Source organism: Patiria miniata, unplaced genomic scaffold, assembly GCF_015706575.1.
Source record: "Patiria miniata isolate m_02_andy unplaced genomic scaffold, ASM1570657v1 HiC_scaffold_4, whole genome shotgun sequence".
Classification (NCBI taxonomy): domain Eukaryota; kingdom Metazoa; phylum Echinodermata; class Asteroidea; order Valvatida; family Asterinidae; genus Patiria; species Patiria miniata.
Window position 1 is genome coordinate 9543370 of NW_024037071.1, and position 13011 is coordinate 9556380.

At 40.7% G+C, this 13011-nt stretch overlaps 1 protein-coding gene across 1 annotated transcript in view; it reads right to left on the bottom strand.

Moving 5' to 3' along the window:
* Window positions 1-12936, bottom strand: part of LOC119739788 — a 63610-nt gene extending 50674 nt beyond the window's left edge. Inside the window, exons 1-2 of the mRNA XM_038214862.1 lie at window positions 11612-12936; window positions 2701-3975 (exon numbers count right to left, since the gene is read on the bottom strand). Of these exons, the coding sequence (XP_038070790.1) occupies window positions 2701-3975; window positions 11612-12797 (2461 nt within the window). The 5' untranslated portion in view covers window positions 12798-12936. The remainder of the gene's footprint in view (window positions 1-2700; window positions 3976-11611) is intronic.
* Between the last annotated feature and the right edge of the window lie 75 nt (window positions 12937-13011).

Consider the following 13011-nt stretch of genomic DNA (forward strand, 5'->3'; position numbering starts at 1 on the left):
CCCCCCCCCAAAAAAAAGAAAACCCACCTCCCCCAGCTCCACCCCTCATTAATTGGTTATCCTCACACTGTGATTTTTTTCCATGGACAAAAAATGACACCAGATGGCCCAATTAATGACCGTCAATGGACTTCCGGTAATAAGCCATCAACCTGCACACATTCAATCTAATATAGGAAAATCTCGGCAGACGAAAGTGAATCCGAATCAATGGGGCAAGCTAATTCACACTGATCAATGTTAATCAATATTCTTGATGCTTCATGTTTAGCATATCGATTTAATAAATCTTTGGTCTCGTATCACGTCTGATAAATACATGTACAGTACGGTAGGCTACATACGGTACATGTGCAGTTCATCTACATTGTACCAGTATATCATGTAAAAGTAAATTTTTGCTCAATATTGCAATGTTACTGAAAAAACAATTTCCGTGACTTGGAAGAAAAATAGTAGTTTCCTCAGCATATGGTATGGGGAAACCATACAAATTTTTCAGAAAACTGAAAAGCCAACATTATCTGATACCAGAATGACAATAAAACTGTTTCACAAATTTACAGACATTACAACAGCTCCCAACACTGTTGAACAACACAGTCATTCCTGTGAAAAAAAAATCTGGCTCCTTGATTTTTGGAACATACCGGGTACATGCAGGCCCTTTATTTTTACATACATTCAACCCAATTTTGACAAATTAACCAAAACATCTTTTCTCCCACAAGTGTAGTTTACACATAGACTATGAAACTTTAACTGAGTTACAATATAGCAAATAAACAGATAGGGTCCTTCGTTTAACTAAGGGAATAAATGTGTGCTTCGGAGGTTTTTATCACTCTGTTTAAGACCACTTAGAGTCTGGGTGCTGATAATTACCCGAGCCGGAGGCGAGGGTAATTATCAGCACCCAGACTCTAAGTGGTCTTTAATAAACAGAGTGATAAATACCGACGGAGCACATATTTATTCCCATTCATAAATACCTTTTCGGTAAGAAAAAATCATATAATTCGTTCAAAACATCCCGATTTTGTTCAACAAATTCACTTTATGCTTTTTGAAACATCCCTCTTGCAAAATAATGGAGTGTTCAGCTGGCGAGTAAGATGTAAACAACCCTTTTATGGAGATTGACGCGTGCGTATCATGTTCTGCGCGATGTCGCGCAGAACGCACCAGGCGCGTTGCGTTTTGAATTTAGAACTTTAAAATTCTGACTCCCTGGTAGTGTTGCGCATGCCTACGTGAGGATTGTGAACGTTCAAACAATGAAACGATAAGAGGCACTGGATTTTTAGGAGTCCACATTTTATTGTGACACTGGAAAAGTGTTTAAGACCAGCTAGCCATGTCTTTATCATCTGTTTAAGACCGGCCACGTGACGGGCTCTCGACCAACAGGAATGCGTAAACTGTCTTAGGTATTTATGAATTGTCAATTAAACAAACCTGTAAAATTAAAACGAAGGAAAACAGTACATTACAGTAATTACCCTATTTCTGCTGTTTCCAGTGGCTTCACTATTACACTCAAGATCCAATAGATCACTACACCACACAATGCAGTGGTTGAAAAGTTACATGGCTCATTACTAACTACAAGAAAGTTCAGGACTGAATGCGTGTTTTCCATCAAATCACTATCAGGAACCAATCCTTGGTCTGGCCCTGGAGTGTGGCCATATCCAACTTGGAGGTCAATTACAACAAATCTCTTGTTTACGTTGTATCAAATCACTTGTAAACAAACATTTATTATCCTGTGCTTGTAAACGGACCAGTGGCATGTTTTGACCACACAACAGATCAAATGTAAATTCCGACTGGGGGATTGGGAAACCATAGTACTGGCTGTGCACTGCATGCAATGTCAGTATTTATACGCTGTAATAATTCTGGTGTTGTTTTCATCTTCAGTGCATAGCTGGAGTAAAAAGGTGGTCGAGTCATGTACTTTAGTGGCTTGTTAGGATCATGTACCCAGTGGAACATTTTCAAAGGTCTATCTTTGGAGTCCATTGGTTTTGATGCCAGTGAAGGGAATGCACAACATGTCTTCTCATACCAAAGCAAACACATCAAAGATTGGCTGTTATTAGTGGTGGGAGAAATCAGAGATTTCAAAATCTGGTTACGTACTTATTTTCAGACTGACCATTTCACCAGAAGTTCCCATCCAGCTCACTGTCATGCCAACAAAAAGTGACAAGTACCGTAGGTGCCGCATGAAATGCCCTCCCAATGATAGTTTGCAGTATTCAATGACCACTAGGCCTTTTACATGGTCACCCACTAATCTGCAGTGTTGTGACTAACCCAAGACCCTGATCTACATAATTTATTTAACATGAACAAAGACGATGGATTAATATCAGGGAACAGAGAAAACTAGAGATCCATATATAACCAGGCTGTTCAAGATAAATAAAAAATCAAAGAGATATTGGGCAAAACTCATCTTTGTAATGACTAACTGATTTATATTAACTTTTGAAGCAATAGCTAGTGCTTTTGCTGTGAAGCTCATCCAAATTATTACCAGTTTTTAACATCTGTGCTACATACTGTACGTACTGATAGTTGAACAAATAAGAACTCTTCACCATCTGAATGTGTAAACTTTGGCAAAATTTAAAGAAGAGTAAATTAGAATATGTAATTTAACCATGAATTTGAAAGTGGTTGACCTACCTTCAAGTTTAAAGCCAGGAGCCATCTCATGAGCCTCATCATCCTCAGCATCAATGGTGTCATCTTCAGGAACGGGTGTCTTCTCAGCATCCTTCTGCAAATCATCCTCCAGTGCATCCTCTGCCTCTTCTCTTCCATCACTGGCAATCTCCTCGCTCTCACAACGGCTTTGCTCCTGCATGCTGGGAGGCATTGAAAAGGCCTCCGCATTGAAGCTTACAGAGACTTCCATCTCATGTTGTGATTCATTCTCCCGGGGTTGCTCTTGGTACTCAAACTCTTCTTCTACGGCATCCCCTCCTCTTCCTGAAACTTCATTGAGAGCTGCGCTTGTGTCTTCTTTCTCGGATCCAGAATCCTGCAGGTCATCAACCTCCTTATTCTCAGGAAAGTTATGTTCTTGCCCTGCATCTTCATTTTCATCATGAGACACTTCTCCTTCCTTCTCTTTCTCTGTAGATGCTAATGCTTCTTCTCTCCTTTCTGGATAGTCACCAGCCACTGATAGGTCAGCCGGGATATCTGCAGAAACATCCACATTAAGGTCAGTTTCTACGTTTGCTGAGTGGTGTTTCTCTTCAAGTGCCTCTGCTTCCGTTTTCTCAATTGGTCCTGAGTCTGCTTGTTTCGGCATTTCTTCTTCAGTAGATCCACTGCCTGCAGCTGTGGGAGAAACAGCAACAGCTTTCCTGGGGCTCTTCCTCTTCCAGGAGAACTTCTTGCTTGGGGAGCTGGACCTGTCGGAATCAGAGGACTGCTCGGGGGACTTTGCCGACCGATGATGCTTTTTGCCGAAGGACGGCAGGGGGACATTCAGGATGGGCACCCGCCGTTTTGATTTCTTCTTTGGCGACTGCTCGGGGGTGCCGGTGAGGCTCGGGCTGTCGGTGTCAAAGCTGGACTGGTTTGCGCTGGATGGGACGGAAGTCTCCGGTAGCGGTTCAGAGTCCACGACTTCGTCATCGGGAATCACGTCTGGCTTTTGCAGGGATGTGTCAGTCTTCACAGAGTCCCCGTCAACTTTGAACAGACTCTCCTCGGTGTCTCCCAACGACTTGGTGCTGGCCTCTGCGAGCACGCTACTGTCCTCCCCGCCTCCCAGAGTGCTGCTGTCGTCCTGTTTAGTTGTGGAGGAGTCCTCGCATCCACCTTCGGACATCTCGCTGCTGTACGGTTCCGTGCTTGAGCCCAGGCTGCTCTGCGGGAGGGTGTAGAAATCATCGCCAGACGCCAGAGAGGAATTCGGGATGGAGGATGGCTCATTGTCTGTGGGACCTGTTGGGAAAAAAAATGTCAAAATGAACAAATAAGGATGACCACAGTCAACAGAATTCTTAATTAATCAGCCTGGGAAAAAAAGTCTCATGTTAGATGTTTCAACAAATTCATTTTTTCAATAACTTATTCCCTCCAATACATGTACATTGTATCTAAAAAGGAAACATATTTTACATTATACAATTCCTTTACACTGTAGAATCATTCAAACTTGCAATAAAAATGCATCCTCAATTAAATTGTCCGGGTTTATTACTTCAGTGGAATTTTGATAACCTCAGTAAGTAAAAACAGACATGGGAAAATTGGTAAATACTTCTTATAAATGCAAGTTTTAAATCAAGTTAAATGATTATACACCTGTCAATGGTACCATTAAGATCATTCAAGGGAAAACCAACGGAATCAGGCAGGGACTGAAAACCCAATCCACATGTTGGCCCAGGCGGGATTCGAACCCGGGTCACAGCGGTGGAAGGCGAGGAAAGTATACCGCTACGCCAACCTGACTCCCCTAGTGTATATAAGCCAGAACTTAAGTTGTGAATGCCAATAAATTGGCAACTTTTCTTAACTGATTGAAAGCTTGGGCACCCTAGGTTTGACATGGTGACCCCTGATTTATCGCCCTGCAATCACACTAAGGTTTCCCCAAGAATGCGGGCGGGTCACATGCTAGGCAATAATGATTATGTGGTAATGTAGCTTGGCTGATAAATCTTGCTTCAAACGTAACCAATACCAAGGCTTTTTTTAGCCTGAGCAAAAAAGGACCAATTTGATGGAGCATAACTGTACAGGCATGCAACTGGGAAATCACAAAAAAAGAGGAAATTTAAATTTTTCCCAGACTTTGTACATTGTTTTTCAATTTTCAAATCAGCTGATCCGAGGAAAAGTTGCATGCCTGACTGTACCTACGGGAAAGCATAATTTACAGACAACATTCATGTGCTTAGCAAAAATCTGCTTCTAGGGACAGTCACAAGCACCAATGAAACAAGGTGATTTAAAAGTAATAACATTGGCTTTTGCTGTAATTTTCAGAAACGAACGGATTTGGGGCTTAGCATTTTCTAGCCAATATTGTTCCATTGGCCTGTTATTAAGTTTTGTGGTCATGGATGCCGCAGCCTGTACGATGTGGATTCATTTTTCGCCAAAAAACAGTATCTTCAGTTGTAAAGAGACCAAAGAAGTACGTACGTGTACATTTCACACAAATCCTTGCTAAATAATGCGACGTCGAAACATCATACTATGTTTGAAAGCATTGATTCTTCACAAAAACAACTTTTAAAATTTTAAACATGGCGTCACGCGTAAGATACACCGACTGCAGTCCCAATTTAAACGTGTCATATTTTGACACATTTAGATAAGACAGATCCAGGGGTTTAGATCGCACAAGGCATGATGGGAAACAACATGGGGCAACAAGATCGCACCCATGAAAACAAGGTTGTGGATGCCGGAAAAACCCAGACAAAATGCTGTTCTTGTAATATGGTTGCCTAATCCTACGTTTCAGAAGAAATGCGACAATTTACAGATGCCAGGGAATTGTGAGGTCAGGGAACCAGACTAGCTGGCTTATTGCCCACTCACGGGTATGTTACCGATTGTAAACAAACTGTGGATTAAAAATCTGCAGTTATGTTACAGTGCATGAACAGTATTAATAAACTACAAATGCACACCAAAACGTCTGTTTTAAAGGGAAAATACAACATTTGCAAACATCAAAAAATAAAACTATTACATCATTTTGAAATACCTTGCTGGACTGTTAGTGAATGACAGTGTAAAGCATCCTGTAAAATCATGGCACCTGGTATACTGTCATTTTCAAGAAAAGTGGTATTTTTGTATCAATTTCCAACGCTGGTCGGCCGACCAGCGTTGGAAAAAACTAGCTTTTTTTCAAATACTGGCCCCAATTGACCATCGCACTTGTTTGCAATCGATTACACACCTATGAACGGGTACAAGCCAGCTAGACTGGTTCCCTGACCTTACAATTCCCCAATGTATGTAAACTGCTCTGTTTCTTCGTATATGGAGTCAGGGAACCAGACTACAGGAAAATGATTGTTTTTCTTGGTTTTTATAGCATTTTCGAACCCAAAACCTCAAAAAAGTCAGTGTAACTATATTTGCTATATATTTCCAACCCCCCAATTCCATCCATTTCTGAAAATTACAGCAAAAGCAAATGATGTATATTCCCTTTAATGTACATGTAACATGTTCCAATTAAAATACCAGTAGTGTGACAGTTAGCCCATTGTCTGTGCCACACACATAAAGCTCAGCCTTGTTCAAATTCCAGTATTAAGGCAGCTGGATTTTTGGGACAAGCACAGTAAAAAAAAATCCGCTCAGAAATACAAACACCCGGCACAGGATCCGGAAGGGGTCAGGGGATCAGTGCTCCTCTGACCTTTGACCCCCCAGAAGACACAGGGAGAATGTCAGAGAGGTCTTTGGGGGCTCTCAACAGGTTCTCCAGATGTGGCGAGGTGCTAGGAATATGAGTGCAGGATCTAGTGTGTACCGGTACATGCATCGTTATGTGTGGAGATTGTTTTTTTTTTTAAATCTAAACTAAACTGTAATATTTAGTAATTAATCACTAACATGAACTTACTGAATTTCATTTTCAAGGACAACACGTTGTTTAAAATAAGTCACTTGAGTGAAGATCCAAGTGAAAAATATCAGTTTCCTTGATTTTCATCTCATAATAGTAGCATGCAGCTATATCTCCCCACTACTACTAGTAGTAGTAAAGATTTTTCAATGGAATCTCCCATTAAAACCTTGTCAGGAAATATTGGCAACAAAATCTCAACCGATTGTGATCATTACGCTGAACCAAATAAACCTCCCCGGCTCCCCATCCGCTTCCTTTTTTCCCAGTCGCCTCCTTTTAAATTTTTTTTTCTTCAAATATTTCAATATATTTTGCATATGTATGTACACTGTATGTATGTAACTATCCTTGTTTCCAACAAAATTGTAGCCATGTAAAAACTAGTTAAGGGTTATGGCTCCTTTGGACACAATTTTGTAATCAGCAAAATAGTCGAGAAAATTGAAGAATCCATCCGCCATCTTGGAAAATACGCCATCTTGAAAAAAAAAAAAAAAATCGTCCACCTCCTTCATTTTTTCAAAAAGGCAGGACAAGAAACTACATATTTTTTACCACTTTTTACTTTTGTTTTGAATGTTTATTCCAACCCAACCATATCCAGCTCTTTCCAAAAGCAATTTCACTTTCATTTTGTGGGTTCAAACTATTAAAATTCTTCTCTGATCACTATCAAAGGTTTGGCCACTGGGCAATTTGGCACAATATTGGTGCCAGGGTGTGATTACTTTCCAATTAGAGTCGTCAAGTATCCCACAACAGATTGGGTAACAGGTCCTTGCTTAGGGCTAAACATGTGCGGTTGTCATAGTCACACCCTGCTAAATTCCTGTAGACTTTTCTTTCTGTAGTTCATTTACAATGTATGTTGATGTCCTTGATTCTGGACTCTCAGCTCCTACAGCCTACAGGGTCCATGAAAAAGAGGATAATTTTTCAAAACTCAAAGAAGCTGCAAATTGTAAATCTACTACAAGTACCGGTACTAGCACTAAAGTAGCAGAAGTAGTTGCGAGATCAACATCGGGATTTCTTAAACTAAAAAGGGACACTGGGTCCTGGAACAGCCCAATTTGGCTACAAAACGTGCTTTGAACGAGATGATGTTAATAGGAAAGAACATTTAAAAGTAGGATATAAACATCCACACAACTATCCTTTCAAAACTGTGCGTTTTTGTGTTATTCCTGTATTATGCGTGCGAAAACGAATTTCGGGGTCCACTTTTGCGACCCCACGAATTCGAGCTGTTTTGATGCTAGTTGTGATTTCATTCGTAAAGTGTTCGCCTTTTGCGGATGTTGAAGAAACCATATTCTTTGCAGCGTGGTGATTGGTCACAGCTGTTCCTGAGACACACAACGTGTATATCGTACACTGAGAACAACACGAAAAACGTCGTACTCCGTCGTGTCCGATGTAAACAACCGGGTTTTTTTCGTCTTTTCTCGGGAACGGTAAGACATAAGGTTGGTTTCCTTTCAACCAGATGTTTGAAATAAGTAAACAATCCAAGTAAACAATCCAAGTAAACAATCCAAAACATAAAATTTTCAAGGATTTCAGGACCTACCGGTAGTGCCCCTTAAACATTAGGTTTGAATTCCACTACAAGGTGTTGATTTTGGATTGAAACAAACCTTTAAAATTAAGCCTTTCATATTTTTTTGGTGACACAGGCTAAAGAGAAACAACTGAAACATCCCCCTCCCCCATTTGCTCCATGCTTTGAGACAAATTTAACAGAAGACATAACAAAGTACTGCTCTGACCTTCTTGGATATTAGAGTGGGATACAAATTGTATGTACATGCCCTAGGCTGAATCAAATGCCCTGCCTCAATTTACATGATACGGAACAACAAACAGATAAGAACCAGACAAATGTGTGCCTCAAAACTTTCATGAGAATACTTTCCAAAAGATTTAACCATTTGCCTTTTTGTGATTCTCCAGAAATTATCTATGAGGAGAAACAAAGTTTTACATAGCAGCAATTGTGGTTGTTTGTTTTGTACACTATAGCAACGTACCAGTATTGATTTACCGGTACACTTTGCCAATATTACTGTACAATATTGTCTTTTTAAACATTTATAAAATCCATTTTTGTCTTCACTCTTTACGCAAGAATATTCCTCAGAAAATCTGGTTCTTGAACCCGTTGCAGAAAAAAAAACGTTCCTGCTCAGTATCACTGCTGAAAAAAAATTCTAAAAAATAAGTATCAGACCAATTTCAAAACTTGAATGTATCATTCCTATTACTGTTGGTTAAAACATACATGTATGGGAAGGGATTCCAAGTTTTCATTTTAATTTTGATCAGAACTTATTATTTTTTTCCTTACTGAGAGAACTAAATATGTTAATGTTATAAATGTAATCTGTCACCGATGACAAAAGCTAATCTAAATTCTGGAGGGGAAAATGACAAGCAGAAATCTGAATAGTTACCCGAGCGATCGTGGGAGGAATGCCCACACGTTTTCACAAAGCTGACGCAAAGTCCCATGGTCAAGATATGTCAACGCTACAGAGAAGAATATTCCACGACAAAGGTCCAAAAACTACAGCACTGGTGACATTATGATGATGACAACAGCCAAAAACTAACAAAAATTGTCTCAAAAATGCAAGAGAAATGGACAGCAGTTTGCAGATTTGTCTGAAGGCACAACAAAGGCGTTTGCAAATGTCCACCTCTACAAAACCTTTCTGTTATTTGCATTTTCTTCCAATTTATGGATTTGCATTTCAAGAGGGCTACTCAAGAGGGGGGCCAAACCAGGACTGATTACTTAAAATCAATGGAATGCGTCTTCAATCACACACGAAAGTGAAAAACTCTTCCCCGGGAGGTTAAACTCATTTTCAGTTGACATTTAAGGCACTTAAAACTGCTTTTAAAGGTAATATACCGGTACAATACCGGTACAATATTATTTTACTTTTGCTGTCATTTTCAGAAATGGACGGATTTAGGAGTTAGTATTTTATAGCAAATATTGTAACACTGACCTGTTTAAAGTTTTGTGTTCATAGATGATGCCCCCCCCCCCCCCCCCCGATCTCTATATAAGACTGGATAGCTAATAAAGAGCCGCACAATGAATGAATTTGACGCCATATTGGTGAGACCGGCTGGTGATCTACAAAGGACAAGTTGCCGTTTTTATAGACAGCATGATTTCTTTTGTAACGTCGCGGTTCACTTGACTTATATTTTGACCACCACCACTGACCAAGGTTAACTACAATTTTTCTAACGTCGTGGTTACTAAAATGCCGCAAATATCACTTTTTCGGCGTTTTGAAATAATAATCACTACGGAAATGTGTCCCTTTTAGAACATCATAATATGTGTACGTGACCAAAATGCGCGTCAACTGTTGATACAACGCGCGTGTATTTACGCGTAGAACGTTCGTATTATACGCAGCCATCTTCGTGAGACCGGGGGCGAATTGGTCAATATGCAAAGTCTACTGTGTAAATGTTGTATGCATATCCGCTATCCAGTCTTTATATAGAGATCAGTGCCCCCCCCCCCCAACAAAAATGCTTTTCTTGTAGTCTGGTTCCCTGACCCTACTACAGAGGAAACAGAGTAATTTATAGACATTGGGAAATTGTCAGGTCAGGGAACCAGACTAGCTCAGTAGCTGGCTCACACCGATTGCAAAACAAATGTGCACTAACTAAATTTGGTAAAATTGGGGCAGTATTTGAAAAAGTCAAGAGTTTTTTTTTTACCATCGTTGGAAATTGATACAAAAATTTCATTTTTCTTGAAAATAACTGCACGCCAGAAGCCATGATTTCAAAGGATGCTTGAGACTGTTATTCACTTACAGTCAAGTAAGGTACGGTATTTCATAATAATTTGGGTTGTTTTTTTTTTTATGTTTGCAAATGTTGTATGTATTACCTTTAAGGCACTGGCCGAGTTAAAAATATAATAAATTGAATTATTCATGGTCATTGGCACAAACTGGGTCCAATATCATTAGATCCCCCCCCCCCCCACCCTCACTCTAGAACCATTTAATGGGAGAAGTGAGAATAGGAATCACACACAACCTGTTAACTTCCCTTAGAATCCTGCACACCACCTTTTTGAAGGGACAGTCATTTGTTGAAACTATGAATGAAAACAAAGTCTGTTCAGGCTAACTTATCAATTATATTTTAATTCAGCTTCTGCATATGGAGGCTCCTACATGCTATTCAGCTTTTAAACTTGAATCAAGCTCGACTTTTGAAGTTAATGCCCACAACACAACCCAGCCCTGCAATTCCATCATCAATTTAAAGTCGAACTTTAAGTGCAACATCACTGCATGTTGTACACATGTATGAAACGTGTACCCATGCACAGACCAAGCGCCATTTCAGGCCAAGTCTACGTTCAGCTCAAGTATGAAACAAGCACAACACACAAACCTCTATTTTTTTAAGGAATCATTGCCACTAAATGCTAAAAAAATAGGAATTCAAAGACATCATATTCTTTGAAATATAGTTTGGATAAAACCAATAATTTGAAAAATCACTTCGGTACACACTGTTTTGTACGTCCCCTTCATTACACGTAAGTCAATATTTTATAAGATGGGCAAGTTTATTTTGGTTTTAATGCTATTTACTTCAAATAAAAGTTGACATTTGTGACAAAAATTTAAATAAACTTTATGACGAGTAAGCCCCTACCGCATGATAAAAGCAAACTTTACTCAAACTTCTTATACACATTAATTTATCTGATTATGTTCAGAACTGTGGAAAGTAGGGTTTGTTTTAAAACACAATAAAGGAAGAAAAACAAAAATATATTCCCAAGGAGGATTGGGGCCGGATTCTTGACAATCCAGACGAGCGTCTATATCCTATCAAGCTACCAAATCACCCAAGTTAACACATTTTGGCACAAGTATTGCAACAGTACTAATGAATATAGCCAGATTTAATACCTACCAGTGGCAATCTCCTCTGTGTCTCCATGCTCAGCCACTCCATCCTCTTCATTCTTCTCAGTAACCTTGGCAACCGCATCAATGTTGCCAGAAACCAGCTCCTCAGGTTCCGGTGTGGCCACGTGTCCCTGGTGCTTGCTTGTATCATCTTCGGCCCCTTCATCCATTTGATCATCTTGGTCTTCCACAGGACATCCCGCAACAGTATCATCAGTTGCTATGGCAACATTCCTGTTCTCATCTTGGCTTGATCCTGACATCTTCTCTGGATCTCCTTCCACTAAGTCGCTCTTGTCCTGTTCGAAGTCCGGGGTCTGGCAACCCTCCTCTATTTTTGCACCTTCGTTGTCGTGATCACCATTTGCCATGGCAACATCCCCATCCTCATCCTCCGCTTGCTTCCCGTGCTTGTCTCGTTTCTTGTTCTTCCTGGAATGTTTCTCTGGGGAGCTTTCTGGGCCACTGGAAGCCGAACCCTCTCTCCCTTTGGAGCCAATGTGCCCCCTCTTGCCAAACTTGGGCAGATGGAGCTGGACAGCCTGCAAGATGCCTCCCCTTTTCTTTGATTTCTGTTTCAAAGCTCCGACTTCTTCCTGTTCTTCATCTTGTGGAGATGAATTGTTCTCCGAGTGTTCCTGTTCGTTAATTTCAGATGCAGAGGTCTCAAGAACCTCCATGGTGAGGCCCGGTGCTTCAAGCCTTTCATCGACCCCATCAAGCTCTGAAGAAACATGACCTTTGTCCGAGTTTACATCATTACTTGCATCCTGGCATACAGGACTTCCGGGCTGTGACTGTGAGTCTTTATTGCGTGACTGGGTGCCATCATCAGCAAATTCAACACTGTTTCCATTTTTCAGCAAATCATCTCTTTCCACTTGCACATTTCCTGAGTTTTCTTCGCCGAGGTCAATCACAGCAACCTCTTGTTTGGTGTCATAGTCATTATCAGTTTTCTCATTTGCATTCGGATCGGCGATTTCCAGTGTTTGTCGCTCGCAGGGTGGTGGATCACCGGCGGCGGTGCACGGTGGTGGTTGTTGGGCCCGAAGTGGGCGGTACTTCCCGGGCGTGCCCGCGCTACAGTCACCCGCTGCCGAAAGGTCCGGAACAATATTCGAGTTGACTTCATATTTTATGCCTCCAGAGCCCGCCGACAAAGCGTTGATTTCAACGGTGGCCGACATATTCCTCGCTACGTTGTTAAATTCGGGATGTATCACATATGCTGGTCAAGTAGACACAGTAGAACATTGTAAAATGAACGTCAAAAATGTCGAAAAACTTGGTTCGTTTTCGAACTGTACACCAACCTTGAGTTTATCCAACACCACCGCGCGGTATATACGGTACGTACACATACACACAGACCACACGTGCGACAGTTCGGCGCAGCGCAGA